Source organism: Pipistrellus hanaki (genome assembly GCF_964339955.1).
Source record: "Pipistrellus hanaki genome assembly, chromosome: 6".
In the NCBI taxonomy this organism is placed as follows: Eukaryota; Metazoa; Chordata; class Mammalia; order Chiroptera; family Vespertilionidae; genus Pipistrellus; species Pipistrellus hanaki.
The window spans coordinates 67,201,108-67,220,542 of record NC_140508.1 but is presented as its reverse complement, the minus strand read 5'-3'; the positions used below and the strand labels follow the sequence as shown (position 1 = coordinate 67,220,542).

General features: G+C 45.2%; 2 protein-coding genes across 2 annotated transcripts; both read left to right on the top strand.

Annotated features, from left to right (window-relative positions):
• Positions 1-8,362: 8,362 nt before the first annotated feature.
• PI3 (peptidase inhibitor 3) lies at positions 8,363-10,341 on the top strand. Its single transcript, XM_084887424.1, has 3 exons — positions 8,363-8,469; positions 9,683-9,960; positions 10,176-10,341. The coding sequence occupies exons 1-2, from the start codon at positions 8,391-8,393 to the stop codon at positions 9,946-9,948; spliced, it is 345 nt and encodes a 114-aa protein (XP_084743550.1). The 5' UTR covers positions 8,363-8,390; the 3' UTR covers positions 9,949-9,960; positions 10,176-10,341.
• Positions 10,342-17,451: 7,110 nt separating this feature from the next.
• Positions 17,452-19,126, top strand: LOC311625133 (antileukoproteinase-like; the record flags this gene model as incomplete). The annotated part of the gene is made up of 3 exons (XM_084889069.1): positions 17,452-17,533; positions 18,255-18,416; positions 19,107-19,126. The coding sequence occupies 3 exons, from the start codon at positions 17,452-17,454 to the stop codon at positions 19,124-19,126; spliced, it is 264 nt and encodes an 87-aa protein (XP_084745195.1).
• Positions 19,127-19,435: the final 309 nt, after the last annotated feature.

The window sequence follows — 19,435 nt, the reverse complement described above, 5'->3', positions numbered from 1 at the left end:
CAAAAATCACGGATTGATTCAGGTCAACCATCAACATCGCTTAGGAAAGAAGACAATGCTCTGTGTTTGGTGGGATCAGGAAGGTGTGGTGTATTATGAGCTTCTACAACCAGGTGAAACTGTTAATACTGATTGCTACCAACAACAAATAATCAAACTGAACCATGCTTTGATTGTAAAATGATCACAATGGGTCAGAAGACACGGCAAAGTAATTTTGCTTCATGACTCACCATCACACATTTCAAAACCAGTTAAAGGCACGGTAAAAGATCTTGCCTGGGAAGTATGAACCCACCTGCCATATTCACCAGACCTTGCTCCTTCAGATGACCACTTGTTCCAATCAATGCCACACACACTTTCTGAGCAGCACTTCAAAACGTACGAAGAAATGGAAAATTGAGTCTCTGAATTGTCTGCCTCAAAACAAGAAAAATTCTATTGGGACAGTATCCACAAGTTACCTGAAAGATGGGGGAATGTGTAGCTAGCGATGGACATTACTTTGAATAAAGCACTTGTGATGTTTCTCTTGAAGAAAAAAAAAAAAGATAAGCTTGATAAATGTTTAATTCTATCCTCTTCTATTCCTTTGTACCAATGTTTTCAGTTTTGGGGTAGTTAGCTCAGTCTTTTCATTTGTATTTTCTCCCTTTGTTTTTATGCTGTAAAGTCATTGTTACTCCAATGCCAGATAATTATTCACTATACTTATAATTATTTTGTGATTTAAAAAATATATATATTTTATTGATTTTTTACAGAGAGGAAGCGAGAGGGAGGGAAAGTTTGAAACATCGATGAGAGAGAAACATCAATCAGCTGCCTCCTGCACACTCTCTACTGGGGATGTGCTCGCAACCAAGGTACATGCCCTTGACCGGAATCGAACCTGGAACTCCTGAGTCTAAAGGCCGAGGCTCTATCTACTGACCAAACCAGTCAGGGTTCATGTGATTTTTAATTTTTTTTTTCTTTTAGAGAGAGAGAAAAACACGGATGTGAGAGTGAAACATCAATTGACTGCCTCCTGCCAGGGACTGAGTTCATAACCTAGACCTGTGCCCTGAACTGGGAATTGAACCAGTAACCTTTCGGTGCACCTGACATTGCCCAGACAGCTGAGCCACACCAGCTGGGCTCTCTTGTAACTTTGAAAACCATGTTAATTCTTTAACCCAGCCCAAATCTATTTAGGCATGGGGTGTAAGATAGGGAAATGCCTTTTTTCCCAAGTTATTAAGCAATTGTCCTAGTATCATTTAGTAAATAATTTGAACTCTTGCCATTGGTTGGGAATCACAGCTTTAGCAAAAGCTAAAGACTTCTATGTAATGGACTGATTCTGGGTTTTCTGTTCTCTTTCTGACTGTTTATTCTCCTGCCTGGACTGCTTGTAATTGTTGCAGCTTCACAATACATTTTAATGACTGACCGTGTCCTATTACCCTTCACTACTCTGCATTTTCAAATCATCCATGTCACAAGTATTTCATTCTCCCATATGAACCTTAAAATCATTTCTTAAGTTCCAAAATAAATCTTGATTTTTGTAAAAAAAAAAAATCATCATAATTTTTTTTTTTTTAATACACAAAAGAACAATAAATACTTTTAGGTAGATATACACTTCAAAGGCCAGGGTTTGGTACACAGAATCCATTGTCAGATTGAGAAAATTGCCTACCGCTGTTCACCCAGATTCAACAATTAACATTTTCCCCCAGCTTAATTGAGATATAATTGACATATAACATTGTGTAAGAGTAAGGCGTGCAGTGTAATGCTTTGATACACGTAGGTATTATGAAATACCACAGTAAGTTAGGCAACACTTGCCTCATCCCATACAATTACCATTTTGTTGTCGTCATGGTGAGAGCATTAAAGATGTACTCTGAGCAGCCTTCAAGCAGACAATCCAGTATTGATGGTTGTAGTCACCATGCTTGACATTAGATCCCTGGAACTTAATCATCTTATATCTGAGAGTCTCAAAATTTAACATTTTACACTTCCTTCATGTATATTCCTACCCCTTTTGGGCTGAAATAAATTTCAAATAAATTCAACGTGTCTTACATTTCACCCTTAAATACTTCAATATGAATCTCAAAGAAATAAGGACATTTTCTCACATAATCAGCATGTTTTCATCATACCTGACAAAATTAGCAGTGATGTCTATCACATCATATTCTCCTAGTATTCTGTCTTCCTGATGGTCTCCGAAATGACATTGTTCAGTTGGTGTGTTTGAGTCAGAATCTAAGCAAGGTGCACACATTGCATTGGTTGCAATGTCTTGCATATCTCTTTAATCTAAAACATTTCCTCCAACTCTAACTTCTCTTCCTCCTCCCTCTTCATGCTATTTACCTGTTGAAGAAAAAAGATGAATTGTTCCCCACAATGTTCCACTTCCCTTTCAACTTCCTTCTCTATTGGCTCTCGAGGCTCAGTGAGGTTCAAGTTCAACTACCTTGGCACAAACATGTTACAGGTGTGCCTTTGTCTTGCGTCACCTCGGGGGAAACATGGGTTCCGCCCACCCACTTCTAGGGTGGTGAAGATAGATGAATGCACGTGAGAGTGAAACATCAGTTGGCTGCCTCCTGCACACCACCTACCAGGGATCGAGTTCATACCCTGGACATGTGCATTCATATGCCCTTTCCTGGCCCCATGGTAAAGTTATGCTTTCCTACTTATAAACAGCAAATAAACTATGGGGTGATAAGCTGGCCCCCTGTAAATAGCCAGTCCCAGTCAAACTTTCACCTAATGATTTTTATTATTTTTTTATTGTTGACAGTATTACAGATGTCTCCCATTTTTCTCCCTTTTTGCACCCCTCCACCAAACCCCAACCCTCCACCCAAGCCTTTCTCATACTATCATCTGTGTCCATGAGCTACGCATATATGCATATCTGTTCTTTGGTTAATCTCTACTCCCACCCTCCCTAATGATTTGGAAGACATGGATGATCATTGCCTGAATCAGTGATTTCATTAGTGCAGTGTTTCCCAACCTTCTCTCATGATGAGAATCACCTGGTGGAGTTGTTAAAACACAGATTCCTGAATCCCAACTAAGAAGTGCTAAACTAGAATTTTTGGGAACATATAGGTAAAATTGTATACTTAACTAGTGCTCTAACACAGATGTTATATACAGAGCACTAAGTTAGGTATGCAATTTTACCTATATGTTCTCAAAAATTCTAGTTTAGCACTTCTTAGTTGGGATTCAGGAATCTGTGTTTTAACAACTCCACCAGGTGATTCTCATCATGAGAGAAGGTTGGGAAACACTGCATTAGTGGACACAAAACCCACCAGGTGTTTGTTTTTATTCTATTTAAGGTGTAAATTATGTTAGCCAAGATGAACATCTTTACCTTGTGGAAGTTTCCTATTTCAAGAACCTTTAAAACTTTTTTAAATTATCCTATGTAATAAAAGCCTAATATGCTAAGTGCTTGGTCATCCAGTCATCCATTCAACCAATCAAAGCATAATATGCTAATGATATGTATGCTAAGGCAGCTCAACTGCTCGCTATAATGTGCACTGACCACCAGGGGGCAGATGCTCCAACCAATAGGTTAGCTTGCTGCTGGGGTCCGGCCGATTGGGACTGAGTGAGATGGGCTGGACATGTCCTGGAGCCCTCCCACAGTCCCTCCTCAGCCCCAATCGTGCACTGGTGGAATCCCTCTGCCTGGCCTGCACACTCTTACAATCTGGGACCCCTCAGGGGATGTCAGAGAATCAGTTTTGGCCCAATCTCTCAGGCCAGGCCAGGGACCCTACTGGTGCACGAATTTGTGCACCAGGCCTCTAGTGTAAAATAAAACTTGAAGCTATTACATATAAAACAGTCAGAGAGCTGACTCTCTTATCCACCTGCTTGCCCCCTTGTCCAATTTGATCGAAGTTTTATTATTTCTACATTTTCACAGAAGATCATATTTTGCATACTGTTTATTCCACTTTTGCTTTGGAGTTAGTTCTGAGATCAAAATGTTCAGTGCTCAATGATAGTAATTTTTCTAATTTCCACAAATGTTTCTGTCTTTCATTCTTTCCTTTTTATGCATGACACTGCATACTAAGCATGTAACAAGTTCTTGAATTCTATCATCTAGTAATTTTGACTAAGAGATACTAAAAGGGCCCAAACAATTATACTCATTGTTCTAACCCTTAGCCAGAAAGGACTATTTATGTCTGGCTACTGTTCTACACAGGTTACAGATAACTACTTACTACTTTTTTTTTGTTGGTGGTGGTTCCCTGACTGGGTATCAAACCCAAAACCTTTCGGCGTATAGGCCAACACTCATACCAACTGAGCCACACCAGTCAGGGCTATTTACTACTTTTTCATGGACAAAGCCCCTGACCTTCAAGAAAGCTTTAGGGAGGAAACTTTTTCTTTCTTTAAAAATTGGGATCTTTATTACATCTGAGAGAGAAAAAGTAGTAATATATATTATTATTGATATATGTTTATATATGTTATTAATATCCTATATAATAAAGAGCTATATGCAATGGACATCATGTCCTCATGCTATCATGCCATCATGCCATAATGGCTCAGACACTCAACAGGGAGGAGAGAGGAATGGGGACCAGCCAGGCACAAATGAGCTCACAAGAGAGGAATGGGGACCAGCCAGGCTGCAGCCTGGGAGAGGGACAAGCCGCACACCCTGCTGGCCTGGGCGCCAGTATCTGGGGCTGTGGCTTGGGAAAGGGACAAGCCATCTGCCCCGTGATCCCAGGCACCTGCGGCAGCAGCCCAGATGAAGCCGGCCCAGGTCTTGGGTGTCTGCAGCTGGCTAGAGGAGGAAATCCTGGGTCCTGGGTGTGGAGTGAGGGAGAGGTGATTAGGGGCAATCAGACCAGGAGGGGAGCAATTAGGAGTGATCAGGCAGGCAGAGGTACTGAGGGGCTATCAGGCAGGCAGAGATGGTTAGGGGCGATCAAGCAATCAGGCAGGCAAAGGGGTTAGGGGTGATCAGGCAGTCAGGCAAGCAAGCAGTTAGGAGCCAGTGGTCCCAGATTTTGAGAGGCAGTCGGACATCCCTCAAAGGGTCCTGGATTGAGAGGGTGCAGGCTGGGCTGAGGGCCCTACCCACCCCCCGCCCCCGGCCCCCATGAACAAATTTTGTGCACCAGGTCTCTAGTATACATATATTACTTGAGTTAAAAGGCATAGGAAACAATGTATATCCATTACATTTCTAAGAAACATGAGATAAAAAGATGAAATCTTTTGCCCTAGCTGGTTTGGTTCAGTGGATAGAGTATTGGCCTGCAGACTGAAGGATCCTGGATTCGATCCCAGTCAAGGGCACAATAATTCTCTCTCATCATTGATGTTCCTATCTCTCTATCCCTTCCTCTCTTAAATCAATAAAAATTTATATTTTTAAAAGATAAAATCTTTTTATAAGTTCTAAGTCTATACAACAAACCTAGATTTGCTATTCTCCAAAAGTAAAAGACCTGCTATATAATAGACAGAAATAACTTAATGCCTTTTCAGAGGACTATAACTCAAGTTTTGCAAAATTTTCCTATTCCATGGAGACATCTAAAAATGCCAATCTGTGGAACAGGTGCTTCTTTCTTCGTCCCCTCTCCATTTACGCAGTAGTTTTCATGGATTCCTGCTCAGATGTCACAAGCAAAGGCCAAGAGGTTAGCCAGGACCTCAGCCTTGCTTTGTGGGAAGTGGGTCTGAAGGCTGGTCACCTTCTCCTGGGTGTCCTTCACTTCAGTGCTGCAATTCTGGGGATCCCAGAGCCTCAGCTTCCTTGGCCTTGAACTCCATCTCCCTCTGCAGGCCGTACTATGCAATTTCAGCCTGAGCCTCTGACCTCCTTCAACCTCAGTTCATTTCACTTGCTGGCCTTCTACACCTTTCCCGCCAACATTTCTTGTCGAATCAACCCTGCCCACTACCAGCATAGTGTGGATATTCCTTCACACCTTTACCCTTTTTCATCCATAAAAATATAGGCATATATGGAAGTTGTATGTGTTTCTCCTGAAATACCAAAACGTTGGATACCACTTTCCAACGTGCTTTTTTCTACTGGTTAGATTTTATGGACATTTCCAGAAGCCAGTAAACTGAGATCTAGTGATTGTTGTTCTTTTTCTAAGATATTTATAAATATAGTAGGATACATCAGAGCTTACAAGTTTTTTGGTGAAGCAATATTTATGTTCTTTGCCTTGTCTCTCCTATCCAATCTCTTCTTCCATCAACCACTCAGGAACCTATGTTGATATTATGATGTGCAGTCTTCTTAATATAACCATAGCCATTTATGTAATGTAACCATATTAAAAACATACTCTCACTATGTGCAAGCATCTGATTTTAGACCCTCTATCCTATTTCATTTGCATATTTAACCTATCATGTTTTAACCACTTTATTGTAATTACTACAGCTTTAAAAGATACCTTGAGATCTGCTATGTTAAAGTTTTATGAAATTGTTCTTATTCAAGAGTATCTTGGCTATTTTGCCTTTTGCATGTTTTTATGTATATTTTATAATCGTACAGCCAAGTTTTGGCTTACTTTTACAATAACCTTTCTGGGGGTTTAATTGGGATTGCATTGAATCTAAAAATCAATATGAAGGGAACTGGCATCTTTATCATATTCAATCTTCCAATCCATGAGTATGGTATACCTTTCTAATTAGGAGTGTTAAACAAAAGTGTCTCTTACTAAAGTTTTATAATTTTCTCTGAAGCTGTCTTGCACAGAATGTATTAAATGTATTTATAAGCTCCTTGTGTTTTTATATAATTGTAAAAATCATAAAGATTTCATTTACTGGTTTACTACCCAATAATTAGTCTGTTTTTTTTCTATGTTTCAATTGAACTCAACTCAGTCATATCTACATTTCAGGTTCTGTCCCTGGTAACACCCAACTTCTGGGTATGGGTTTCTATTACTCTCAACTTTGGTAACTATGACAAAATACCGACTCAGACTAGCTTAGGAAGAAAGCTAGTTTATTGGGTCATAACCAACTGTGGGTAGAGTGTGGGATGAACTGCTCTTAAGAAAAAGAGGAATGAAGGGTAGGCTTGTGCCTTCTGAATTCTCTCTCGCCACTTTCTCTCTGTTAGTGTATTAATTAGGTTCATTTTTCTCCCACAGTTGAACTCCTCCTAGGATGGGACCATCTCTTGGAGTTCCTGGGCTCATATCTAGCATGTTAACCAAAAGGAGGGGTTTCCCTCCTCCCCTTAATGTCCATTCAAGTAATGTACTTCAATATAACTAAACTTTGCTGAAACCGGTTTGGCTTAGTGGATAGAGCATCAGCCTGTGGACTGAAAGGTCCCAGGTTCAATTCCGGTCAAGGGCATGTACCTTGGTTGCGGGCACATCCCCAGTAGGGGGTGTGCAAGAGGTAGCTGATGGATGTCACTCTCTCATCGATGTTTCTAGCTCTCTATCCCTCTCCCTTCCTCTCTGTAAAAAAAATCAATAAAATATGAAATACCTAAACTTCAATAGAGCCACAAGAACATACACCCTTACTTTCATGATTAGCAGTTCTCATTAGACTCTTCAGAGATAGGGTGCTCTTCTAAGAATAGATGATTTCTATTTTCTACCTGTCACTTTGCTGGGTGTTTTCTTCTTCTTATGATTTCTAGGCATCATCTCCTTCCAGATCTAGACTTCCACCTTTCTCATTACTTTTTTGGTGCATTTCAGAGACCACCCAGGAAATGGCAAAGTGCAATGATTAGCCATTAGACTTTTATGGCAAATTTGTCTTTTGACGTTTGTTTGTTTGTTTGTTTGTTTGTTTGTTTGTTTGTTTTCAGGGCCTAGGGAAAATTAAAGAGAAGCCCAACTTGATGCTGGGGGGAAGGGGGGTGTTAAACTGTTTGGGTGGGGCTGGCAGGACCAGGGAGGAATGGGAGAAGGCCTCCGTTCTGAAATCTGAACACAGGACCACTGACTTGCTGAGTAACCTTGAGTGAATTCTGTCTTTTCTCTGGGCTTCTCCTATCCTTTCTAAATATAAAGAATTTGGTGGTGATGGTGTCTCAGGGCCGGCAGCCCTGCTCCCCATGAGAAAGTAGGACAGCTCTTGGCACTGTCATAGGTGGCGTAACACAGTGACTGTCATTTCCCTCTGTGAATAGTCTTTGGGAAAAGCCCCAAGGTCCCTCCCAAGCTGGGGGTGGGTAGTTCCTGGAAGAAACACAAAAATGTAGGTCCTGTCCCTTGTAATACCACAGACCCGCCCTTGGCACCAGGCCAAGTTGTGGCTACATAAATTAGGCTTGGCCTCAGCCCTTAGCCACACACCATCCCGACAACATGAGACCCAGCAGCTTCTTGGTTCTGGCGGTTCTCTTTGTCCTCGGCCTGCTGGTGGGACAGGCCGCTGTCAGGGGAGGTGAGTGGACAAGCGGCCCGGTGGGGCTGGGTTGGGTTGAGGAGGGTCTGTCAGGGGCAACCTGGGTGCTGACAGGAAGCACTTCTGGAGCAGCAGGCAGGGCTCAGGCCCTCACTTCAGCCTCTGGTCACCTCCGTTGTATCCAGATAAATTAGGAAGTTGTCCAGCTTTTCACCCCAGGACTGAGATAGGAAGACTGTGGAAGAAGTGTTGTCCTGTCCCTTGGCCTCAGACAATGGGACTTCTGCAGAATGAAGTGAGGAGTCCCAGGAATCTGGGCCCTGGGAGTAGGGTTTGTCCCCTGTCTGTCTGCCCTGTAAAAGCACCTGAAACTAGTGAGTCTTTTAAGAGGAGTTTAAGAATCTGCAGGGCAGCCCTGACTGGTTTGGCTCAGTGGATAGAGCGTCGGCCTATGTATTAAGGCAGGGGTCTTCAAACTACGGCCCCGCGGGCCACATGCAGCCCCCAGGGGAGTCTGATCCTGCCCGCCAGGTTTTTTGGGCAGTGAGCGCAGCCAAGGTGTTACAGTAGGAATTAGTAGTTCATATAGTCAGGCCCTCCAGCTCTCTGAGGGACCGTGATCTGGCCCCCACTTTAAAAAGTTTGAGGACCCCTGTATTAAGGGATCCCATGTTCGATTCCGGTCAAGGGCATGTGCCTTGGTTGCGGGTACGTCCCCAGTAGGGAGTGTGCAGGAGTCAGCTGATCGATGTTTCTATCTCATTGATGTTTCTAGTTCTCTAACCCTCTCCCTTCCTCTCTGTAAAATATTATTAAAAAAAAAAAAAAAAAAGAACCTGAAGAGCTTCAGAGAGCATGTAATTTGAAGAAGACCACCATTTTACTAAGGAGGACATTGCGACCAAGAGAGGGTGCGGAATTGTCTAGGAAATCTCCAGAGCCAGGAGGAGCTCAGGTCTCCTAGCATGTGTCTCCGAGCTCTTCTCCCCTCGGAAGTCACAATATGTCCTCCTCACTTCTTGGAGTCGCTCCAGTCTGGCATTTCTTCCTTAGCACCGAACTTGGGATGGAGGGATGGTAAACCGTGGTCCTGTAGACCATTCCCCAGAGCTCAGGGCACAAACCCGAGTTAGCCTTGACGATCCTCCTCTACCACTGGAGTGAGCAGTGACTGGACCAAGAATAAAGACAAGACAGCTGAAAGAGGGACATGAGGTCTAACTGCGGGTACATTTCTTCTTTCTTTCCACAGTTCCTTATGGAGGTCAACAAGTGGAACATGTGATGGCCAAAGGACAAGGTCCATATCCAGCCAAAGGTTCACATCCAGTCAAAGGTCCAGTCCAACAACCACAGAAAGTCCCCTCGAAGCCTGGCTCCTGCCCCAGGGTTCTGATGAGGTGCGCCATGATGAATCCCCCCAACGCCTGCATGAGGGACTCTGAGTGCAATGGGAACAAGAAGTGCTGCGTGGGCTCCTGTGGAAGAATCTGCATGAAGCCCAGAATGAGGAACTGAATGGAGGAAGAGGTAACTCCTGAGGGAACAGAGAAAGCTGAGCGGTGGGAAAGGATCCTTGGTTCTTGAGCGGGAGGAACCTGGAAAGTGACGGGGAAACTGAGGTGTCTCAGAGGCTGTCACTGGGCTTCTTAGAGGAGTGACATGTGAACTTGACCCTATCTCTCACTGCTTCTGAGTGCTTTGACCTGCCGACTCACAGCTCTGGTTCTCCTCTCTCCTGACAGGTGGAGCCTGTTCTTGCTGCACCGGTGAAGGCCCAGGACTACAGTCCCTGGTCCTTACAGCATTTGAACTCCTTTCCCACATGGCTCATTCTTCCTCTTATCGAGGATGCCTAAACCTGGGCTGCTTCCCTCAGTGATTTCTCAATAAAAGACTGCTTTCTACTCCATTTGTTTGGCTCCTATGACTTCTCTGCTCCTGGAAGCTCCTGGAGGTGGGTGTAGAGTTGGGACTCCCTCTCCCCAGTGAGGGTGGGGGTGAGAGGGCTCCATGTGAGCTGCTCCTGGTGTGAAGGAAAGCAAGGGGCAGGAGCAAGAGGCCCACTCCTAGGGATTAATATTAGAAATCCAAGAAACATCCCAAGAACTGTATTCTCCGTATCACCAGGAAATGGAAATCTGGACATTCCACTTGTTCATGCCCAAGATGCCTCCATTAACACATATTTCTTTTGGATTAAGCAATATCCTTTCCCAACTTTACGTTTTAAGATGTGAATGAGGAGACAAGACACACCAAGTCCTTAATCCTTTAGTAGGAATGTTGAATAGTGTTCTCTGGAGATATAAAGTTGGGGGTGGGGCAGATCCAAGTAGTGATGAGAATGGAGAGTATTCGTAGGGCAAACTTGAATGACCTCATAGCTCTGTTGTTGGCACTTGGACAGGAAGCTCTCTGGAAACCAAAGCCACAGGAGGAGGAGGAGGAGCATTTTGGGAGTCAGTGACCTGAGTTCTAGCCCCAGCTTTGGCACCTCTGGAAGACTCCCCAGTCACCATGGAAATGTCCCTAGAAAAGTGCCTTCTTATAACAAGCTAGACAACAAGACTTATCTTCTGTCAGTTGCTCCATCGGTTTCACAAGGCCACTTTTGATGAACCTGAATTATCTTCCTGCCCCGATTTTAATCACAGGTTACATTTCAGCCTCTTCACACTAGGCGGTACTATGTCTTCCCTTTCTGCAGTTTGGCATTTTTATGGAGACGCATATCCATCCACAATGCCTGTGCTCCTGGAAGCTCCCACAACCTTTGACTCTCGAGTCACAGTGCAGCATACCATTCCTGCCTCTGGGCACTTCATTTGGTGTCGCATCCTGTCCAGCCAGCATTGCCATAGCCTTGGACATCACTTCCATGCCCCTTCCTGGAAGTGAAATGCTGCAGCCATTGGATGCTGGATTAAACCCCATCCTTCCTCCGTGTCTGCTTTTTACCATCACTGGTCCCCACATCCGTGACGGAAGCATGTGTTGTCTGAGCCAGTACATGTGCGCATGGGGTGGCTGCAGAGGAGGCAGGGAGAGCAGACATCTGGACCTTCCAGCTTCCATGGGGGACATGGGCTCAGCTTCCCATTTCTGAGACTGGCCTGGCAAATATGTTCTAATTATGGGAATTTATATACCACAGCAGTCAAGAAACGAAAGTTGGCCCCGGCTGGTATGGCTCAGTTGGTTGGGTGTTGTCCCATGCACTGAAAGGTCCTGGTTTGATTCCCAGACAGGGCTCATGCCAACATACCAGGTTGTGTTATGTTGATAATCAAGGTGCATATGGAAAACAACAACCAGTCAAGTCAATGTTTCTCTCTCCCTCTCTCTCTCTCTCTCTCTCTCTCTCTCTCTCTCTCTCAAAATCAACTTTAAAAAATATATTTTAAAAAAATGAAAGTTGTCTAAACCTGTGAGCACTGTGGCAGCTGCTATGCTCCCTCCCTCCATTCCGTCTTCCAGCCCCAGCTTCTGGCCTCTAGTTTAGCCTATGATGAAAAGGAAGGAAACTGGAGCTCGTAGGGCTTCCAAGGCCTCGTGGCCGATATTCCCTAACCTCCCCTCAGGCCTCATAAAAGGCTTTATTAGTTCTGCATGAAGTGGAGGGGAGAGAGCAAGGATGACTGGGAAGTGAAGTTCTGAGCTGCGTGTCAGTGAAAGGGCCGCAGCTGCTGGCCGAAGCACCCAGGACGAGCATGCAGCCTTAAGGGTCCCGGCTGTTTGGGAGCAGCTCAGTAGCTACCAGGCTCCTCCCAGAGACACAGGGTTCTCCAGCAGAGGAGCGTCTGCTGAGCGGTAACCCTGATGTTACACCTGCAGGCTCTGTTCTGTGTGCACCCTGGGAGGTGAGCAGCCAGAGTCACTGATAATGACTGGACATTCTTTGGCCTCTTCTGAGGCTCTCCTTGTCCAGAACCTCCTCAGATGAGGAGGCGCTGTCCCAGCCAGCCATCTGTGTCTGCCCCCAGGAGTCCAGCATGATGAGGGTCATGCTCACACCACTTGCTTCTCAGCCTGTCCCAGGGGCCTGAGCCACAGTCTTCCACTGAATTTGGAATTGGAAGTACCTGCTGACATAATCCAGATCTTCATCTTGCAGACAGGGAAACCGACTTCTACATGCGTCAAGGCAGAGCTGAGGCTGGGAACTGCCTGTCCAATAGGCTTGATCTCTTTCTATAGGTTGTTGACTTAGTCAGGAGGATTAGTAGCCTTAAAAAAAAAAAAAAAAAAAAAAAAAAGGCTCATTGATCTTTTCATTTTACTTGAACCAGAAATCAAGTTCATAGCAAGAATTCCAGAATAATAGAATGATCAAAACAAAGTGCAGGCGCTGTAAGTTATTGGACTGTTAAAATAATTAGAAAGGGTTGGGTTGTTTTTTTCCCCTTCTAAATTTGGATGAAAACACACAGAGGACAGGCCAAACTAGAGTTAGAAGAGAGCAATGTAGGTGCACAGTGACAAAACAGCAGGAAGTAGCCACAAGATTACAGTAGAAAGAAGAGGAATCTCACATCTGTCAAAATGGCTATCATAAAAAAACAAATAACAAACAACACGTGTTGGCAAAGATGTGGCAAAAAGGGAGCCCACTGCTGGTGGGATTGTAAATTGGTGTGGCCACTATGGAAAACAGTATGGAGGCTCCTCAAAAAATTAAAATTAGAATTACCAGATGACCCAGCAGTTCTAATTCTGGGTATTTATCCAAAGAAAACAAAAACACTAATTCATAAAGATATATGAATGCCTATGTTTATTGAAGCATTATTTATAATAGTGAAAATATGGGTGCAACCTGGTGTCCATCAATAGATGAATAGATAAAGGAGATGTGAGATATATATGTATGTATATATTATTTAGCCATGAAAACTAATGAAATCTGCGAAATCTAAACTAAACAAAACAGAAACAGATTCATAGAGACAGAGAATAAAATAATGGTTACCAGAGGGTGAGAGGACTGGTTAAAAGGTGAAAGGGAATAAGAGGTACAAACTTCCAGTTATAAAATAAATAATTCACAACATAGGGAATATAGTCAATAATATTGCAATAATTTTGTACAGTAACAGGTGTATACTAAACTTGTCATAGTAATTCCTTTATAAGGTATATAAAAGTCAGATGACTTTGTTGTACACCTAACACTAATATAATATTGTATGTCAACTATACTTTAATTAAAATGAAAGAAAGAAAGAAGAAAGGAAGGAAGGAAAGAAGGAAGGAAGGAAGGAAGGAAGGAAAGAAGGAAGGAAGGAAGGAAGGAAGAGTAGTTAGTGGGTAGAGTTACGGTAGAAGAGAGCCTTCTTTTTCTTCAGCATCTCTCTGCCTCCCACACCTGGTACCAATGGTCCTGTGTGCATCCATTAATATGGTCTTGCCCTAACCGGTTTGGCTCAGTGGATGGAGTGTTGGCCTGCGGACTGAGGGATCGCAGGTTTGATTCTGGTCAGGGGCATGTACCTTGGTTGTGGGCACATCCCCAGTCAAGGGTGTGCAGGAGGCAGCTGATTAATGTTTCTAACTCTATCCCTCTCCCTTCTTCTCTGTAAAAAAAAAAAAAAGTCATAGTTCTTACCATGACTTAAGATAGGTTCCTCCTTTGCCAACAAGCAAGCAGAAGCAACACACACTTTTACATGAGCACAGAAAGAGCTAAAAGAGTTATTTGGCCTATGGTTCACATTCCAAAATGACCTCATTAGACTTTTAACCTTTAAAACAAAGGGGAGGGGGAAGATTAACCGAAGAATTTATATGCATATATACATAACCCATGTACACAGATAATAGTGTAATGAAGGCCTTGTGGGGGGCACAGGGGAAAAGGATTAATGGGGGGGAGGGGACATCTGTAATATGTTCAACAATAAAGGTCATTTTTTTAAAAAAATGAAGTAACTATTTCTTTAAAAATTAAAAACAAGCCCGACCAGTGTGGATCAGTGGTTGAGCATGGACCTATGAACTAGGAGGTCACGGTTTGACTCCTGGTCAGGGCACCTGCCTGGGTTGCGGGCTCGATCCCTAGTGTGGAGCACGCAGGAGGCAGCTAGTCAATGATTTTCTCTAATATCTCTCTCTCTCTCTCTCTCTCTCTCTCTCAAATCAATAAAATATATATATTAAAAATAAAAATAAAAAGCAAAAGAAGTCTATACAAAGTCATGGAGAACTAAAGATAGGAGTTAAGGCAGAAAATATTCATCACACAACTTAAACTTGTGTCTGTGCAGTCAGTTCACAATATATCCCAGACTTGGTTAACTGATCTCCAATTCTCCATAATCTGAAAATGATCCTCGTAATAGCTCATTATCTTGCCTTGTCATCGTGCCTGTGAGTGTTTCAAGTGTTCATTTATCCAAAGTAAATTTTTCGAATGTCCCTGTTTCTTAAATCTGTTGGGAGATGTGTGGCTTACATAGTGAGGAGTGATGTGTGTTAGTCCTGAGGAATGTCCTGGAAAGGTAATTCCCTCTCGTTGCCTCAAACTCCACTGCAGAAAGCAAGAATTACGAAGGGCCGGGCCAGCCCTAACACTCCTTGAAAAAGAGGAAGCTCCTCTAGGCTCTCAGACTTATGCCCCAGAATTTATTCCAGCGCCTCTTCCCCCTCTTCCCGGGGGGCCATGAACAGAACCGCTGATGAACAGAAAGGTCAAGTGAAGGCGCTGCTGACCTTGGGTCACAGGCTCTACAGCTCCCCCTGCCGGCGGGCCCCTGCCATGGGCGATATAAACATCCCGTCCCAAAGTTCACCGCACTCTTCTGCAAGATGAGGCAGAGCAGCCTGTCCGCGCTCACTGGGATTTTCCTCCTCCTCTGCCTCCACATGGCGCGGCCTGAAATGGGGAAGAGTGGGTGTAGGGAGAGGTCCTGGGAGTGATGGAGTGGGGAATGCGTCCTCAGAGAAGTGAGTGGCTGGGACCGAGGCCCAGCAAGGACTCACAGCTGCCCCCAACTCACCCTGGGGCTTCCTTCCTCAGATGTGGAAAAACCTGGAATATGCCCGGAGTTCACAATCCTCTGCCCCTCCACCATGACATCGCAGTGCCGGCACGATAAAGGCTGCAAGAAGGACATGAAGTGTTGTTTCTACAATTGCAGAAAGCAGTGCGTGGCTCCGTGGCCGAGTCTGGATTGAGGTAAGAAATCTCCCAGCTGCTGCCATCCTTGCCCCTGCCCCAGACACGCCCCCAGGGAAGCAGGTCCCCAGAGGGAGCTGAGAGCCGCTGCCCCGTGCCTTGGAAGTCGCTGAGATCAGAGCTTTGAAACTGGGGATCGGCCCTGAACAGTTTGCCTCCAGGACAATCAAGAGACCTCTCTCCTCAGCAAAGGCACAGTTCCTTGTCGTGGCGTGGGCGTCGCTGTTCAATGAGTGACAGGGACATGTACCTCTAAGCTCCTGCACTGTCACTGAATGTTTATGATGGCTGGTGTCAGGTGCTCTTGCTTTCTTTCTCTTAGTTTATAATAATGAATCACGTTCCTCTCCACAGGTAAACTGTGAAGTGAAGGACACATGTTCTTCATTCCTTAGGAGGGCTTGCCTAGTGTTCCTAATCCCCAGGCCCTGATCCTTAGGGAGGGAGGGACTTAGCAGGATTCTGACCACAGCGGTCTTGGGACGCAGCCAATGCCCCCTGCACCGTTTCCCCTATCGCTGACCCTGTCTTCTCTCCCCAGGTGGAAATCCCTTCTTCCCGGGGCCGGAGAAGACACTAGTAGTACAGGCTCTAACTCAGATAACTGGGCTCCAGTTCTTCCATGTCCTCCTCATCCCCCAGACTTCCTTTATCAGAGTTCAACGCTTGTTACTATGAAAACAACACAAAGGAATAAAGTGTCATATGCCTAAAACAATTGTCCGTGAAAATCTAAGACTGCCGGATCTCTCTGTGTTCCGCCTTTTGGGAAAATTCTTGAGGGTTTGTAAAAAAGGATGAGGCGTCAAAACCGGTTTGGCTCAATGGATAGAGCGTCGGCTTGGGGACTGAAAGGTCCCGGGTTTGATTCTGGTCAGGGGCATGTACCTTGGGTGTGGGCATGTCCCCAGTGGGGGGTGTGAAAGAGGCAGCTGATCAATGACTCTCTCTCATAGATATTTCTAACTCTCTATCTCTCTCCCTTCCTCTCTGTACAAAATAAATAAAATATATATATCAAAGTCTTCACCTCTTTAAAAAAAAAAAAAAAAAGGATGAGGCTACTGTTTCCCATATAGATTTTTAAAAAGATTTTATTGATTTTTTTTTTTTACAGAGAGGAAAGGGAGAGGAAAGAGAGTTAGAAACATTGATGAGAGAGAAACATCAGTCAGCTGCCTCCTGCGCACCCCCCACTGGGGATGTGCCCACAACCAAGGTACATGCCCTTGACAGGAATTGAACTTGGGACCCTTGAGTCTGCAGGCCCGACACTCTATCCACCTACCCAAACCGGTCAGGGCTGTTTCCCATAGAGTACTGATTGATTCCTGCATTTCTGTTTTCCTGTCATGTTCTTCTGACACTCAGATTTCCTGTTGGTCAGATTCCAAAACCTGACCTTGGGCCATGGGGCATGTGGAGTCATATTTTCTGAGTTTGGGTCCCATGAAAGGTGCATAGGTTATTCTGAGAAGGAGCGACGCTTTTTGCTACACTTTCTCTGAGACCGCTGCTGATGGCCTTTCCACACATCTTGGCGATTGTTCCAGGTTTCTAAGAAGCTCTCCCCAACCCCCCTCTCCTCCATTCACCCCAAAGGGCCCCCCAAACTGTGACCGTCCCCCTCCAAGTTCTACCTTTCCCTCTCTGGGCCTCGTACTCTTGCCTGGGGGAGAAAGAACCACTGACCCTCCCGGTGGTGAGGTCACTGTCTTTGCCTGAATTCCCTGCTTATGAAATAGCCGCTGGGATGGCCGGGGCAGCTCCGGCGGAGCCACACCCACAGCGAAAGGTATAAAGGATGCGGCTGGCACCGGCCACCACAGCCTCCTGCCCTCACCATGAAGCCGAACAGCCTGGCCGTCACGGTGCTCCTGGCCCTCGGAATCCTGTCGTCCGGGGCTGTAGTAGGTACGAGCAAAGGTGAGTCAGCGACTCCCAGGCCATCCCGGTGCCTGGAAGTCATCTTTCCCATGGTCTGGTCCACGGCCCCTAATTTCAAGCTTTCTTTCCGACTGTTTGCTCTTTTTCCCAGTCACGGCATTTTGCCTCCTGCTTCATTTTCCAAATGTTCCGCATTGCTTTTTTGGTGGTCACTTTATCTCTGTTTATCAGTTGATCCGCCCTCTTTCTTCCAGTCTCTGATGAGTTGTCCCTCCTGCCCCTCTCTGGCTCCCTCCCAGCCAGGAGGTATCTCTCCCTCTCTCCGGGAACACCTAATGTGCTCTATGCAGCTGTGCCCTGGAGTTGGCTTATACTGGCTTGCAATGGCCAATTGGCAAGTTTCCAAGACTGTCATGAGCTAGTTGCCATCATACTACTAGTTTGAAATCAATCATGATGGGAGTATTTACACAATGGAAATTGGCAAGTGCTGCAAAGGCTGCCTTCTCACAACATTTATCAGCACACCTCCATCTGGACCTTCTTTCCTGGGTTATTGACTCCCTCTTAGCTGAGTGCTTGTCTGAGCTTGATGCTGCCCCACAGCTGCCTTCACACTGGAATCCTAGCTGCTCCCTGCATTCATTTGGGGTCAGCCACCTGAATTTTCTCTCCCCTCCTGGGCAGTTGATTCCTTGTTCAGAATTGTGGTCCTGACTCAGAATCAGCTCCTTCTCCCTCTTCTGTTCCTACCCTTCAGAAAAAGCTAAACATGGAGCCTGCCCCTCCATAGAGCCAGCCATGTGTCTTGTGTTTGAACCTCCTCAATGCCACAGTGACTGGCACTGTCCACATAAGCAGAAATGCTGTCCTGACCTTTGTGGCATCAAATGCTTGGATCCTATAGACTCATCAGAGCCAGGTGAGGAAATGGGGTCCTGGGAAAGGGGACCAGTGAGATTTGAGCTTGAGGACATGCATCTTGGGGAAGTGGAGGGGGCTCCTCTGAAGTGGGCTGGAGGGTGGGGCAGAGTCAGGGCTTGTTCACTCCCATCCCTGTACTCTCCGGCGGTCGGTTGGTCAGTAGTCAATCTGTCAACTCATTGATTGCTGTCAGTCCATGAGTCCATCTGTCTGTCTGACATTTACACTACCAGTTGGGGCTCCCTCAGTGGGAAGGAGTCTCCTTCAAGACATGTACTGGCCTCTGTTTGGGTGCTGAGGTGGGTGAGGACCTGATTTCCATGCATGAGATGGAGATGGGGATGGGACCTGGCGTGGTCCCTAGGGGATCTAGCCTGAGTTGTAACGTTCTTCTTGCCAATCTTGGGAGGTGTCCCATAGTCACTGGCTAGTGTAAGTTGTTCAGCCCCCCAAGCGACTGCCTGAATGACAGCCACTTCCAGAAGAGTCTCAAATGCTGCAGGGGGCCATGTGGGAATGTATGTGTCCACCCAGCGTGAGGTGAGGAGGAGACCTGAGCGTTCCACTCCTCCCCACATCCTCAGGCAGCCTCAGCCACCTACGCCCTTCCCTGCAAAGGAAGATGCTTGCTTCTCCCTGTCCCTCCTGCCACAAGCAGACCTTCTGCCTCCGCACTGTTACCCCCAAGAATCCCCCAGTGACCGGTGAGGCTGGGTCCTGGAAGGGAAGGATTGTTGAAATAAGCCAGGAGGAAGGAGCCATGAAAAGGGGCAAGAGTTCTATCTTCTAATATAATGTCTGCCTCTGACTGACTGGGTGACTATGAACAATTGATTGCATCCTTCATGGCCTCAGTTTCCCCATCTGTGAAATGGATGCATTTATACCCCCTGAAATACTAAATGTAAAAGTGCTTTTTAAGACTGAAGGTGCTCTGAAACCAAGACAAAATAATATTGAAAGTAAACTGCAATTGAAAAGTTAAAAAAATGATTAAGATGGTAAATTTTGTTATGT